General features: G+C 45.0%; 1 protein-coding gene across 2 annotated transcripts in view; it reads left to right on the top strand.

Moving 5' to 3' along the window:
- The window catches only part of XPNPEP1 (X-prolyl aminopeptidase 1), a 58354-nt gene that overhangs the window by 20075 nt on the left and 22205 nt on the right, over positions 1 to 16074 (top strand). For both annotated transcript variants that reach the window (XM_074999208.1, XM_074999209.1), the window contains 4 exons: positions 751 to 961; positions 6589 to 6678; positions 13516 to 13566; positions 15281 to 15339. In XM_074999208.1, the coding sequence (XP_074855309.1) occupies positions 751 to 961; positions 6589 to 6678; positions 13516 to 13566; positions 15281 to 15339 (411 nt within the window). The remainder of the gene's footprint in view (positions 1 to 750; positions 962 to 6588; positions 6679 to 13515; positions 13567 to 15280; positions 15340 to 16074) is intronic.

Below are 16074 nucleotides of genomic sequence, written 5' to 3' on the forward strand. Positions count from 1 at the left end.
TATATTCCATGATAATCCATTTGTCTGCCTCTGCTCGCTTGTCAACATAGTGGTGATGGAGTCAAGGGTCCTCGGTTTCTTCCAAGTCCTGTTACTCTGTGACTTTGTGCAGTTCCTTTTACCTCTCTGTACTTCGGTTTTCCTCTGTAAAATTAAGGTGATGTGAAATGTTTGGAGATCTTTGCAGAATGGGTGCTATAAGGAATTAATATTGCTGCCGCCCGGCCCCCCGGCAGGGTGGCAGATGCTGGAGAACTTTATCCAGAGAGGGACTTTCAAGGGGTTAACTTAGCTGATGAGTCACTTCAAACCCACAAGTTGCTGCTGTGCTCTTGGATTTTCCTGCCTTGGGTGCCAAAGATTCTTCTCTTTTGTCCTGTGCAACAAGCTTCAATGGGACACAAGAAGCGAGGCACATAAAGGTGCCAGCCGAGTGTCTATGCTCTAGTGGGTGGCACATTGGCCTGGGAGTTCTTTTCCCAGCTGTGTGATGACATGCTGTATGCAAGCTCTGTACCCTCGTTGTATAACTGAGGATAACCACCTCCCTGGGGGACTGTGTGGCTTAATTTCAATGCGGGGTGCAAAGTGCATGGGGATCCTTGTGTAATAGGATCTGGATAGGTGCACAGTATTATTCTTAATAATATCCTCTCTCCGTTAAACGTGATTAGGACAGTGTGAGTCCTGCCTCCATCAGGCTGCAGCAAAATTCACACTCACGTGCTCTTTGCTGATATATTTCTCCAGGCTGTTTATCAATGGCGACCGCATGGCAGACCCATCCACGAGGGAACATCTGCTACTTGATTCTGCTCAGGAGGCCGAGTTTAAAATCCAGGTGTTGCCATATGAAACTGTTCTGACGGAGCTGCAGGCCATCTGTGGGGGTCTTTCCCCAAAGGAGAAAGTGTGGCTCAGTGACAAAGCCAGCTATGCTCTGACTGAGGCTGTTCCCAAGGTTGGTGTGTCCCGGCAGGCAAAAGGATTCTTCCATCAAACCCTGTCCTGTGATGAGTGTTTTTAATTAAGGCACCTGCTCTCAGCTTCCCATCAAGGCTGGTGCTGCAGATCTCATTCTCTGCCGGAGGGTAGCTTTGAAGCGAATGCCAGACTCTGAGTGTTGTGTAATGCAGAGGTAACTGTCCCCAGTGCAGACATTCCCGCTTGTTAAGCCAATTTACTGTAAGAAGTCTCAAATTCAGAGTAAGACAAGAGTCAGAGGGTTGTGGGGATTTGGGTGAATTAGGGTCAGTATGCACAGATTTTAAGATTATCCCAGCCATGGCACAGGTTAAATACACCCAACTATTAAGGTTTAGCTAGAACCCTAGACCATGTGGAGGGCTGTGCTTGTTTGGAGGATCTAGAGATGACTTCCCTTATTTAAAAAGCACAGAGTCTGACAGATAGCCAGGAGATGGAAGACCCAAGGTAGATGAACTTTGTATCCATTTGGTGAGGATGCAGATTGCCTGAAATGTCCTTGTGATGGGTTAGCGTGACTGTGTAGGGACATTATTGGTATCAGAATTGTATTATTTCCTTAGTACCTAAGATGCCTTAATATTGTGCTTGTAACTGTGTATTCTGGTACTCCTGGAGAAGACCCTGTCTCACATTGCTCATAGTTACGATACATAGTATAGCCATCCTTTTTAAACAGAAGGTGCTTATTCAAAGGAAACCTACTTAAGATGCTCTATGAATTATTTTGCAGAAGTTGTATGGCTAGAATAACTGAAAAAATGATTACAGTGGTTCCTTGTGGCCTTGGAATCTATGAAAAAAATAAAGCTACAACTATAGGCAAATAAATAGGCTTCCACACATCTTGAATTCCAGCGGTGTCTCTCTTGTTTACCAAATACTATACACTGCGCACATCAGAGAGAGGCATTAATGGCTATATAATATATTGCCAGTAAACGTTACACTTAGCACTATTGCTGAGAGCAAAGATTTTTGGGTAATTTCCAAATATGAGACACTGCAACATGAGGTGGGGTCAGGAGGACCAGATGTATTAGTGCAGTCACAATGCTTCTGGCTCCTTGCTCACAGAGAAGTGGTTGCACTCTTCCCCAGTTCAGCTGGACCTGAGTTGAAGACTTTGTCACAGGTTTCACAACCAATCAATACAGAGGATGTTTGTAAAAAGCTTGGGAGAACACAAGAACCAGGGCTAGAATGGGAGGATAAGGCTCTTTTCTATAGATTTGCTCAGCTGGATTCATGACAGCAAGACACCTGTGGGGCCTAAACTACTGGGCAAAGATTTAAAGAAGAGTAATTTTCATGATAGTAGAAGGTACCACTATAGGACCTGGATCCTCCCAGACTGAGCACCATAGAACTAGGGCAGCTTCCTCTGTACCACCCTGTGGAGGGGGTTCAAACCTGTTCTGAAGGGACATGTCAGAGGGTGCTTCAGTCCTCTTCAGGCCCACCAAATCCTCTGCTCCTTTTCTGAGGGTACATCTACACTTACTGGAAGATCAACTTGTCAGGGTCAATCTGCTAGGATTCAATTTAACATGCCTAGTGGGGACATGCGAAATTAAACTATCAGGGCCCGACAGACAACCCTGGTACTCCTCATGCTCGCAAGGAGTGAGGGAGGTAGACCGGAGAGTTTCTCCTTTAGACCTCTTGCTGCGAGAACGGCCAGGTAAGTCGATCTCAGGTACATCAATTCCAGCTACGCAGTTGTCGTAGCTGGAATTGCATATCTAGGATCAACTTTCAGGTCTAGTTTAGGCCTGGCCTCAGGCTCCAAGCAAGGGTTCTTATGGGGATGGTGATTTCCCATGTAGCCTCTTGCCCATCAGTACGAGAAGAGAAGACACCCTCAGCTTACTGCATGTAGGCCACCAAACGGTGACAAATGGCAACGGTTAGGGGCCACTATGGATTTGTCTAGTGATTAAGAGGGGAAGGGTTTCCATGGCCCATCCAGTCAGCCATCCCATCCCAGCTTTTGCGTTCTTTTAAAGTGACTGTTCTCATGCTTCACTTATTAAGCCTGTCACTTGGACAGTCTGTGGCCCTGTCTGGGTTAGATTAAGAGGTGCTGAAAGAAACAGTTGGCTGGATAGCTCCCTCGTGGAGGGCCAGGGTAAAACCTTGGGTGGGATTTTTGGAGGTATTCAGTGGTGACCTGTCTCTGCTCCCATTGAAGTCAATGGTAAAAGTCCCCTCTTCCCTTAATTCTTGTCCTGCAGCCACTCGCTGCTGTGGGTAGTTCCCACTGACTACTGGGACTGCCCACTGAAGGTTGCATTTGCAGGGTTGGGCCTTAATGTTGTATATTGGCAGAGACACCAGGGTTTATGGCCCTTCTCTTGCAGAAAGCACCAAGAGATTTTTTAAGAACCACATAGGTTTTATGTCTCCTGAAACAAACCTCTTGAGCCACAACAGCTGTTTGTATATCCCTCTGTTGTCTGTTCAATCATATACACTAGCTAAAATCGGCCCTTTCAAACACACCACTTATTGTGGCCAAGAATGTAGGTTTGGTGGATTATTTTTCTCTGGTGATATACATTGGCTGCATCTCTGCTTTGTGCAATATTACAGGTGTGGTGATTGTAAAGCTTTATCATTTACGCAGCTACAAGTCTCTTTGACAGATGATAGCACTCTTTATATGTTTCTGTCAGCACTTAGGAAAGGTGTGCTTTGCCTGATACAAAAACAAATCATTATGATGTAGAACATGTGTAACCCAGGTAAATCTCACGGTCTCTTTCCTTATTCAAACCTGCCCCCCTCCCTCCCCCTACAACATCAGGTACATTGTTGTGTGCTGGTGCCATGAAAAATGGCAGCACACTTGTAAAATTCTCTGCAATGCCTCTTTTTAGACTTGCTGGTTGATAATTTGGAGCATGAGAAGCCAGGGGTCAACTCGTCATCCGATGGGAGCCAGTGTAGCTCTGTTGCTTTCAGTGCAAACGCCCTCTGGCAGAGTAGTAACAGAGAGAAAGCTGGAAAGAATCTTGAGCAAGTGGTTCCTCAGTTTCTTAGAGAGCGTGTTGCATGGATGCTCGCTGTTGTATTGAGTCTGTTCTGGTATGGCCATGGTCTGAAGAAGTGGGTCTGTCCCATGAAAGCTCACCACCTAATAAATTATTTTGTTAGTCTTTAAAGTGCTACTGCACTGCTTTTTTGCTCTGGCAGAGTAGTGGAACTCAATGGACCAGAGCCTTGGCTTGGGTCAACTGAAAGAGCCCAGGTGAAATCTGCAGTAGGGCACCAGCCTAGAGTACCTCCCTGTGGCCTGGTGTGGTTCTGTAGGCACCTTGCCCTCGGTTTCCCCATTCTGTTCTTTGAAATGATTGAGACTCAGCTCTTTTTGTGGGGCCTTCATTTGCTCCCTGCCAAACTGTCTTTTAACCCCTTTGGAGCCATCCCTCTTCTCCTTTGATTGGGAGTCCCAGAGCCCTCCTTCCTGAGGCCTGTGTGGGCATTCTGTCAGGCTTCTTCCCCTGGGCTGAGGAGTCCCGCAGCCTCCTTCACAGAGCTGTGCTTGTCCCAGTGAGCTGCAGCCTTAAATCAGCTTCTGTCAGTTGGCCCCTCTGTAGCTTGCCCTTTCCCTTGCTGGGATGGGAGCAGTCAGCTGGCAGTACTCATTCTGCTGCTATCAGAGTAGAGCCTTACTCCGTCATGCACAGTAAAGGTCTTGGTCCTGTAAAGAAGCAGTACTGTGGGTTTTGTTCCCAACTGTTACCTGTTCTCCTAGGACAAAGTGTTTTCTTCCAGTATCTCCCTCACCTTTGTCCATTCCAAAATCCCCAAGCCCTTAAAGGGCCATCCCTGGACTAGGAATTGATGGAACCGTCATTTGTACTACACTTAAAGGGGACGAACTCCCTGTTACAAAGGCAGTGTAAGTGTATCTGGTTATACAGCTGAGGAGTGGGCCCATAAAAATTTAGGATTATTATTATTTATTTTTAATTTACATTACTTTAGCACCTAGATGCCTCAGCTGAGATCAGACGCCAATTGTGCTAGGCACAGTGCGAACACATAGACATCCCCTGAAGAGCTTAGGGACAAAACAAGACAAAGGACATGAGGGGAAAAGGAGTTCAGTGACTCAAGATCAGTCTTCTGGCAGAGCTGGGAATAGATCCCAGGCCTCTTGAGTCCCAGTCCTATGCAGCTTATATCAGCTGGACATCTAAGAGCAGGTACTCTATAGCTCAACCGACTGACTGTAGCTTTCCCATGCTACTCTATCAAAGCCACATACTGCTGGGGTAGGCAGGAGTCCAGCATAGTTTATCGCACAGACCCTGCAAGCCCCATATACATTTAGTTGCAAATGTGCATAAATAAACTTTTTTTCAGAAGATAAATTATATCCTGGCAACATAAACATGTCAATCTATGTACTGCGCAGGTTGGAGTCTGCCCTGAGTCTCATAAGTATAATTTCCTATGGCTGTTCAGAATTCTCCTGCTACTGTGAGGCATGTGGCATTGAGAAGTCATCTAATGGTCAGAGCAGTGGGCTGGGGATCAGGAGACCTGAGTTTTATTCTTAGCTCTGCCTTTCACTTGCTGTCAGACTCCAGGGCAATCACTTCGACCAGAATTTTTTAAAGGCTCCGTTTGTCCCAGCTGCCCAGTGAGGCCCTTATTTTGTACTATGTGCAAACATATGTCAGACAGAGTGGGAGGAAACCATCTGTGGATCCCTGATTCAGAGCCATCTGGCCCTGGCACCAGTGAGATCTGCCGAGGGGCAGCTTTTACTTGGCGTTGGTGCGAAGTTCCTTGGGGAGCTTGTGTCAGTGCAGGATTGATCAAAATAGAGCTCTCCCCTCTGGGGTTGCCTGTCTTCCAGGAGTGTCCTAGAGTCCAAAGATTAGTTTTTAATTAAAGATGATGTCATGTGATGAAACCCCCACAAATACGTGCAACCCTAGCTCCATCCCTCTGCTATTCTCCCTCAACATGCTTCTATCTACTGCTCCTCTGAGGTCGGGTGACAGTGGGGATAGGAGCTGATGGAACCCTCTCCATCAGATCGACGCCAGCAGAATGTTCTGCATAAGGGGGGTTTTCCACTGGCCACCTCTGTCTGTCTAAGGCCACTGAATGGCACAGTCCAGAGAGTTGAACTCCTGGGGCCTGATTTTGAGGGAGGTGACCCACCAGATACTTCAGCTAGAGCAGTAAGTGCTGAGCTCCTCAGTGAATCACATACTGCCAATCTGAGCTGGCATGCCCATGATTGTAGCCCATCATTGAAAATAAACCTCTTGGTGCCTTAATTTTCCCGCGTGTCACTTGAGGCTGACGGTTCTGAGGTGCTGCGTGTGGCTGTTGTGGCACTTAATTCTCACTCTGAGTTATAATGAAGACTGAATAAGCTCGTTAGAGCAAGGACTGTTCCTCTGCCATGGTCTTACTGGTGCTTGGCAAACTGTCAGCAACTGGCAGAGAACAAGACTGTTAGCTGAAGGCTATTGTAGAAATACAAACTGCAGTTATGCTGAAGTCCTGGAGAATCAGCATGTGAGATTGTGTGGTGTGTCTAATCAGGATGTAATCCCTATTCTTGTACCCTAGGCTCACCGCTACCTCACCCCGTATACCCCCATATGCCTCGCGAAAGCTGTGAAGAACGCAGCCGAAACAGAAGGCATGAGAAGAGCCCACGTAAGTGAAAATGCTGAGTGCGATCCCTGCAGATCATCTCTCAAAGCCGGCGATTATGTTTCCCTTTCAGGGCAGGGGGAGGGTTTCACGTGGATTCATGCCTTGGATTAAGAAGCAAATAATGCTTTGGATAACGTGATCAGATATTTTTCTTTCCTAATCTTCTCCCACAGATGTTAACAGGGTTTTCTGCCTAGCTGTTTGGTGCTCCCTTTCAGGTTTTCTGAGTCCTTTCTGTGCTGTCGTACATTGCTCGGGACACAAACGAGGATCTGCCATCCCTTCCCATCATGCTCTGTGTTGCAAGGCGCCTTGGTGCATTTCTATACCCTCGCTTGTTACCAGGACCAGATGCTGGCTGATGGCCCAACCCCCGGTCAGGAAGGGCAGTGGGTTGCTTTGTGCCCAGTCTCTTCCCTTTGATGTATTTGGCTTTGGGGAGACCTACCAGGTGTTTTAATCCCTGCTGGCATAGATCTCAGGGTCATTGGACAAGTCTTCCCCCACATTTAAGGCCCTAGTGAAGGCCTTAAAGTGTTGAACAGCATGGGTAGCAACGCTCCTCTCCTTACCTGTTCTTAGTCATAATTGTACAGCGTTCCAAACCCACATATAGCTGGTGAGCCCTGCAATGCAGGGACTCTCCCTTTGCTAGTTCTATACAATGTCTACAGCTATGAGGCCCTACACTGTACTTGTCCCTTAAGGCGCTACTCCTGTGCAACCATAAAATACTAATATGATGGGATTGAAATAAGGCACCAAAAGCATACCCTCTAAACCAGCAATGGGTGATAATTGGCCCATAGACCACATGTGGTTCACCAGGGTAGCCCTTATTGGGCCACCAGTGCTTCATTTACCTGCTTGCCTCCCTTATCACATTGTTACCACTGATTCCTCTTGCCAGACTTAGATATATCATACCAGCCCTCTGTGCCTCAGTTTACATATCAGAAAATGGGGATAATTTTACTCAGTCTCATAGTTTGTAGCAAACATGTTGCAAGGCATAGGTAATGTTTTCCAAAGGCTTTGTAGTCATTGGCAATGAGACCCTGCCCAGCTGCAAAGTTTTATTAACATTTATTAGTATTTATCTAGTACATTTAATCAGGAGAATTTAGTCAGAAAAGTGTGAATGATAATTATGAATTGTTTTAAGAACACTTTATTAGATGACCCAAAAGCTATAATCAAGGGAGAAGGTTGTATTGTTTAAAAATTGACCTGGTTTATAGAGGTGGTGAAGGCAGCCATAGAAAAAAATAACGTAAAACAAGTAGAAGTTGGGGAAGTTGATAAAATGATTATAAGTCAGCAGCTAGGAACTGAAGAAAATTGATAAGGGACACAAAGATGGTCGGTGGAGCTAAGGACAGCAAAAGTGAGTTGAATTAAAGTAGAAATAAAGATACCCCTAACAACTGAGTTGGTCAAGTAGTAGAGGAAATGGTAAGTTTATTAATAATAATGCTGAGAAATTACAAGTGTTGAATAAATATTTATGTTATACTTGGAGAAAAATGATAATATAGAAATATTCTATGATAACACGTTTCCATTCCACTCATTCCTCAGGAGGCTGTTAAACAGCAGCTGATACAGTTAGGTATTTTGAAATCAGCAGGTCTGGCTAACTAGCATCCAAGAGTTTCAAGAAGGTTGCCTGAGGAGCTCAGGGGATCATTGTTCTAATGGGATCATAATTTTAAATAAGTCTTGGAACTCTGGGAAAGTTCCAGAAGACTTCAAGAAAGCTAATGTGTCAATATTTTAAAGCCTCTGTAATTATAGGTCTGTCAGTCTGACCTCAGTCCTGAGCAAGATACTGGAGTGGCTGATATGGTACTTGATTAATAAGGAAAGGAGGCTGACATAAGCAATGTCAATCAACATACATTTATAGAAAATAGGTCCTGTTAACTTGATATCTTTTTTCATTAGATCACAATTTTGCTTGTTTAAAAATAATAGCATAGATGTAATGTACTCAGACGCCTGTAAGATGTTTGACTCAGTACCACATGATATTTTGATTAAAAGACTAGAAAAAGATACAGTTAATATAGCACTTATTGGCCGTGTCTACACTAGCCCCAAACTTCGAAATGGCCACGCAAATGGCCATTTCGAAGTTTACTAATGAGGTGCTGAAATGCATATTTAGCGCTTCATTAGCATGCGGGTGGCTGTGGCACTTCGAAATTGACGCGCCTCGCCGCCACGCGTCTTGTCCCGATGGGGCTCCTTTTCGAAAGGACCCTGCCTACTTCGAAGTCCCCATATTCTCATCAGCTGATGCGTGGCCATTTCGAAGTTTGGGGCTAGTGTAGACACGGCCAATAAGTGCTATATTAACTGTATCTTTTTCTAGTCTTTTAATCAAAATATCATGTGGTACTGAGTCAAACATCTTACAGGCGTCTGAGTACATTACATCTATGCTATTATTTTTAAACAAGCAAAATTGTGATCTAATGAAAAAAGATATCAAGTTAACAGGACCTATCAGCTGATGAGAATAAGGGGACTTCGAAGTAGGCGGGGTCCTTTCGAAAAGGAGCCCCGTCGGGACGAGACGCGTGGCGGCGAGGCGCGTCAATTTCGAAGTGCCGCGGCCACCTGCATGCTAATGATGCACTGAATATGCATTTCAGCACCTCATTAGTAAACTTCGACATGGCCATTTGCGTGGCCATTTCGAAGTTTGGGGCTTGTACAGATGTAGCCATTGAAAGGTTTAGAAGCTGGCTAACTGATTGGTCTCAATATGATAGGATTACAAATCTTGTGGTTAAGAGAGAAGCAGTGGATGCGGTATACTTAGACTTCAGTAAGACATTTGAAATGGTCTTGCATGATCTTATCAATAAACTGAGCAAATTCAACGTAGATGGGGCTACTAAAAGGTGGGTGTGTAACTGACTGGATGACCATTCTCAGAGAGTAGTTATTAATGTTTCAAAATCATACTGGAAGGGCATAACAAATTTTGGGACTGGTTCTATTCAATATCTTCATCAACGAGTTAGGTATTGGCATAGAGAGTGTGCTTATTAAGTTTGCAGATGATACCACGCTGGGAGGGGTTGCAACTGCTTTGGAGGATAGGGTCATAATTCCAAATTATCTGGATAAACTGGGGAAAGGGTCTGAGGCAAATCTATGGCCCCTTTTTGTCTCAAGAGACGGTGGTTAGCGGCTTTGGTGGGGTTTTATGGTCAGTGTTTGAGTCCGCATCTTCTCACGTGGCTTATCCGTCCAATATTGGATTCGCACGGTCGATTGCAATAATCGCATGTCAGTCTATTTCCGAATTCTGGAGTCTGAGAGTTTTCCCTTCTAAGAAGAAGTTCTTTTGCGTGGCTTGCACATACACTATCGAAGAATGATGTGTCCTGTTGTAGCAGTCATCACCAGGTATTTCGATCTGATGCTGTAGATTCCCAGGATTTTTGGATCCTGAGATGAATAGGAATAAGTTTAATAAGGGCAAATGCAAAGTACTCTACTGGGAAGAGACTGTCTAGCAAGGAGTGCTGTAGAAGGGGATCTAGGGGTCAGAGTGGACCACAAGCTAAATATGAGTCAACAGTGTGATGCTGTTGCAAAAAACAAACATGATTCTGGGATGCATTAACTAGTGTGTTGTGAACAAGACACAAGAAGTCATTCTTCTGCTCTACTCTGCGCTGGTTAGGCCTCAGTTGGAGTATTGTGTCCAGTTCTGGGCACTGCATTTCAAGAAAGATGTGGAGAATCATAGAATACTAGGACTGCAAGGGACCTTGAGAGGTCATCGAGTCCAGCCCCCTGCCCTCATGACAGGACCAAGTACTGTCTAAATGATCCCTGATAGATATTTATCTAACCTGTTCTTAAATATCTCCAGAGATGGAGATTCCACAACCTCCCTAGGCAATTTATTCCAGTGTTTGACCACCCTGACAGTTAGGAACTTTTTCCTAATGTCCAGCCTAAAGCTTCCTTACTGCAGTTTAAGCCCATTGCTTCTTGTTTTATCCTCAGAGGCCAAGAAGAACAAGTTTTCAACCTCCTCCTTTTGACACCGTTTTAGATACCTGAAAACCGCTATAGTGTCCCCCCATCAACCTTCTTTCTTACTAACTAAACAAGCCCAATTCTTTCAGCCTTTCTTCATAGGTCATGTTCTCTAGACCTTTGATCATTCTTGTTGCTCTTTTCTGGACCCTTTCCAATTTCTCCACATCTTTCTTGAAATGCAGTGCCCAGAACGGGACACAGTACTCCAACTGAGGCCTAACCAGCGCAGAATAGAGCAGAAGAATGACTTCTTGTGTCTTGTTCACAACACACCTGTTAATGCATCCCAGAATCATGTTTGTGTTTTTTGCAACAGCATCACACTGTTGACTCATATTTAGCTTGTGGTCCACTACAACCCCTAGATCCCTTTCTGCCATACTCCTTCCGAGACAGTCGCTTCCCATTCTGTATGTGTGAAACTGATTGTTCCTTCCTAACTGGAGCACTTTGCATTTGTCTTTATTAAACTTCATCTTGTTTACCTCCAACCATTTCTCCAATTTGTCGAGATCATTTTGAATTTTGACCCAATCATCCAAAGCAGTTGCAACCCCTCCTAGCTTGGTGTCAGCTGAAAACTTAATAAGTGTACTTTCTCTGCTAATAGCTAAATCGTTGATAAAGATATTGAACAGAACCAATTCTAAAACAGACCCCTGCAGAACCCCAGTTGTTATGGTTTTCCAGCAGTATTGAGAACCATTAATAACTACTCTCTGAGTATGGTTATCCAGCCAGTTTTGCACCCACCTTATAGTAGCCCCATCTAAGTTGTATTTGCCTAGTTTGTTGATAAGAATAGCGTGTGAGACCATATCAAATGCCTTACTAAAGTCTACGTATACCTCATCTACCGTGATAGACGGAAATTGGAGAAGGTCCTGAGAAGAGCAACAAGAATGATTAAATGCCTAGAGAACATGAGCTCTGAGGGAAGACTGAAAGAACTGGCCTTGTTTAGTTTAGAAAAGAGAAGACTTAGAGGAGACATGATAGTGGTTTCAATTACCTAAAAGTTCGTTACAAGAAGGAGGGAGAAAATTGGTCTCCTTGGACTCTGAGGATAGGACAAGGAGCAATGGGCTTAAACTGCAGCAAGGGAGGTTTAGGTTGGACATTAGCAAAAACTTGCTAACTGTCAGGGTGGTTAAACACTGGACTGAATTGCCTAGGGAGGTTGTGGAATCTCCATTACTGAAGATATTTAAGAGCAGGGTAGATAGACACTTACCAGGGATGGTATAGCCAATGATTGGTCCTGCCATGAGGGCAGGGGACTGGACTCGATGACCTCGCAAGGTCTTGGCCACTTCCAGTGTTCTGTGATTGAATATAACCATTATCCAAGGGGTGTGTTTCTAGTGGGGTTCTGCAGCTATCCGTTCTAAGCCCTGTGCAATTTAAAATTTTTAATGGCTTTGAAGAAAACATAGAATCTTCACTGGTAACTTTTGCAGAGAACTAGTAAACTGGGGGCATGGTAATTAATGAGGAAGGTGGGTCACTGGTATAAAGTGATCTGGATCACTTGGTAAACTGGGCACAAGCAAGCAATATGCAATGTAATGTGGTTTAATGTAAAGATGTACATCTAGTAGTTGGGGGGTGAGGCGGGGAGATGGGAGGAAAGGTGGAAGTTGTGCTGGGTCCCAGCATTTCAGAGTTGGCCTGGACCTCTGACCGCCTCCGCTGCTACTTCAGTAGCCAGAGTGGCTGGCCCCTTTGAACAGCCATGGCACTGGTCTTCATGGTTCTGAACAATGTTAAGGTCAGACTGTCCTAGGGCCCACCTCTTCTGCCTTTGGATCTGCCCCTTCTGGGTGTGTGAAACCAGGCCCCCTCCCACCTTGTTCTGGGACATGCGGTGGCTATCAGCCCTGCTGTCAAATAAAATAAACTGTATCCTAGGAACAAATGACTCTGTAAAATATTTTGGGGTTGTGGTAGGTAATTAGCTGAACATAAGCGCCCAGTGCAGCTCTGTGGCCAAAAGGGGTAATGTGATCCCGGGATACATCAACAGGGAATCTCAGGTGGGAGTGGAGAGGTTATTGTCCCTCTGCATTTGATACTAGTGTGATTGCTGCTGGAATACTGTGTCCAGTTCTGGTGTCCAGAGTTCAAGAGGGATGTTGGGAAATTGGAGAGGATTTAGAGAAGAGCCAGGAGATTAAGTGAAGGATTAGAAAACATGACTTTTTGTGGTAGACTGAAAAAGTATGTCTGTTTAGCTCAGCACCAATACCTGAACAGGGAGCAAATATTTAATAATGGGCTCTTCAGTTTGCAAGAGAAAGATATAACACCAGCCAATAGTTTTAAAATTCAGACTGGAAATAAGGCATACGTTTTTAACGGCGGGAGAAATTAACGATTGGAACAGTTTTCCAAAGGTCGTGGTGGAGTCTCCATTTGCTGACAATTTTCAAATCAACACCGGGGGGGGGCTTTCTAAAAGATCTGCTCTAGCAAATTTTTGTTTGGGTGGGGAAGGAGTTATGTGGCTTGTTACACAGGAGGGCAGACTAGATGACCACAGTGGCCTCTTCTTGCCTTGGACTCTATAAAAAAAAATTTTCTGGTGCTAACATTAATCACGGAAGTAAGAGGTTGGAAAGGCTGCTTTGGTCACTCACCTCGTCTCCCGGCCAGCGTACCTGGTCTTAATGTCAAATTGTCTTTTCGTAAAAAAGACAGCTTCCATTGCAGCTTTATAAATCTTATGTGCACCCAATTACTTTTTCATGTTTCCCCCTTTTAATGCAGATTAAGGACGCTGTCGCGCTATGCGAGCTCTTCAACTGGCTAGAGAAAGAGGTATAGTGTTAATTTTTCATGTTTTTAACTTAGGGATTTTATTGCATAATAAAGTTTTTCATTTGCATAAGCTTCTCAAAAACATGAATATTCATTGGAGCAGTTCCACTAGGAGCGGAAGGAAAAGCGCCTGTTTTTTTCTGGTTGATTTAGAGGCTATGGATTTGATTCTGGTTTCCATCTAAGGTGGAATGAGCTTTTGGCACATGCTCAAAAGGCAGGTTAGGCAAATTTGCCTGAGTGGGTGAAGAAAGATCTGCCCATATCCAACAGGAGATATTATTTTCCTGCTGACTTTGTGTCGTAGACAGTTGAATAGCATTGCATGATATAGTACAGGATGAACCTCTGTTGTCCGACACCTTTGGGACCTGACCAGTGCTGGACAAATGAATTTGCCAGACCATGGGAGATCAATATTGTCTGGCAGCATTACCAACACTTCCACTGCTTAGTGGTCTCTAAGGAGACATTTGGGAATATATTACAGCAAAATAACAGCACAGAACACTGAGAGCCAGGAAGGCAGTCTGTAAACAAACTTTATGGGACCGTGGGAAACTTGGCCATACCCATGATAAGTAGTTGTCTGGCTAGCGAAAACCAGCATTGCTCACTGACTAGGGCAGTTTAGATGCCTAAGTCTCACTGTCTTAACCAGTGTGGGTGCTTGTGTGAATTCTATTGAGTGCCTACCTGCATCCCAAGCACCTTTGCAAACCTGGTCCTAGGCCATATGACCAGTTTTTTGCTCTGCCCGTTGCCGACTGTGTGATCTTCTGTAAATCAACTGCATCTGTCTCTCCATTTTCCCCTCACCAAAATGATTAAAATTACTTTAAGGTTTGTGTAGTATTTTGAGATCTGTGGCTTAATTCACTCTCTGAGCATAGCTAGCTTTTACATGTAAGTATTAGAGGTTTAATAATATTTCCATAAGCGTGTTACAGGTTAACCCTCTCTAATCTGGCAACTTTCGTTCCTGACTGGTCTTGAACCACGGGCGTTCAATATTGTGTAGCAGCATTACCAACACTTCCTCTGCTTACTTGGCTCTTAGAAGACATTTAAGGGTAAATTAGAGCTAAATAACAGCAAAGAGCACAGAGCCAGCACAGGTGGCTGTAAACAAACTTTATGGGACTGCAGGAAACTTGGTTGCACCCATAAGTGGCCATCTGGCTAACTAAAATCATGCTGAACAATGGATGTTGTCGGACCAGAGAGTGATGGACTATATAGGTCCAACCTGTATCAGCACCTTAGACATTACAGCAAATTTGTTTTAGTGCTAAAATGATAGGTGAGTGAACTGGAAAGAACTGGTTTTATCCAGTGCATTTTCACTATTGTTCTTGATGGGTACATTTCCGCTCATTGCCTGATCCCAGGAACAGGTGCTGCTATGGGTGATGTTACTCCTCTGGGCAATCTCATTAAAATCAAGATATGTTCTAGCAGCAGCTTCGCACCTGGGGCCTAACATACTGACGCTGCACTGGTCAGTTTCACTTCCTGGCTCCAGCACACTTAGTGCAATACCATTGCGTCAAGTGTGTGTTTCCATCACTGCAGGGGGAGAGGATGAAATAAACACCTAAATGCCTCTTTGAAGAGTAGGCTGTGAGAAAGGCCAAATATAAAGCCTCTTCCATAGTGTGCTTGTTTCCTTAGGTAGGTGGCTTGATAATTTTGTGCACCTCTTTCCCACTAGGTTCCAAAGGGGTCTGTTACGGAAATATCAGCTGCGGACAAAGCAGAGGAGTTTCGCAGGTAAAAACCAACTCGTCAAAAACCTGCAATCCGGGCGTTTTCTGGTGGGCTTTTTGATTCTTTGTTAATTTGCCCTTTCCCTCCTATATGTTGTCTGAGGACAAGCTGCTTTCCTAAGGTTTTAATTGGGCAACTCCTGTCTTGCTGGGCCCTGCTGTCCTCTACAATTGGTTGCTTGCGCCCCCTGCCAGCCGGCAGAGAGAGAGAGAGACGGCAGGACCCAGCTCCTTGGAAGATCAGGAGCCAGACTTGCTTGGCTCCTCCCTTGCACTAGAGCAGTGGTTACCAAACTTTTCAGCGTCATGCCCCCCTTTTGATTTTTGAGAAACCCTCACGCCCCCGCCACTTCTTCTTTGCCATCATCCAACCCCCATTTTAAACAAAAATTCAATTTGTAATTTAAAATAAACACAAACTTGATATAAAAATGTTCTTTAAAAATAAAAATAAGCACAAATAGTTCTTCTTGGCTCCTTGCGGGGGCCTGGTGCAGCCCCAGCTGGCCAGGTGCCAGCTGCTGGAGCTGCCTGCACAAGCCACCCACCCACCCGAGATCTGCACTGCCAGAGCCTCCTGCCTGAGCTGCACACTTGCCCCACCACCTGATCCCTGCACTAACGGGACCAGCTGCCTGCCCACCAGTCACCCACCCCAGCTATGTGCTAGTCCCCCGATCCCCACACTGCTGGGTCCAGCTTCTTGCCTGTCTGCCAGCCCAAGCCTTGCAAGCCACCC

The sequence above is a fragment of the Carettochelys insculpta genome, chromosome 7 (genome assembly GCF_033958435.1).
Source record: "Carettochelys insculpta isolate YL-2023 chromosome 7, ASM3395843v1, whole genome shotgun sequence".
Lineage (NCBI taxonomy): Eukaryota > Metazoa > Chordata > Testudines > Carettochelyidae > Carettochelys > Carettochelys insculpta.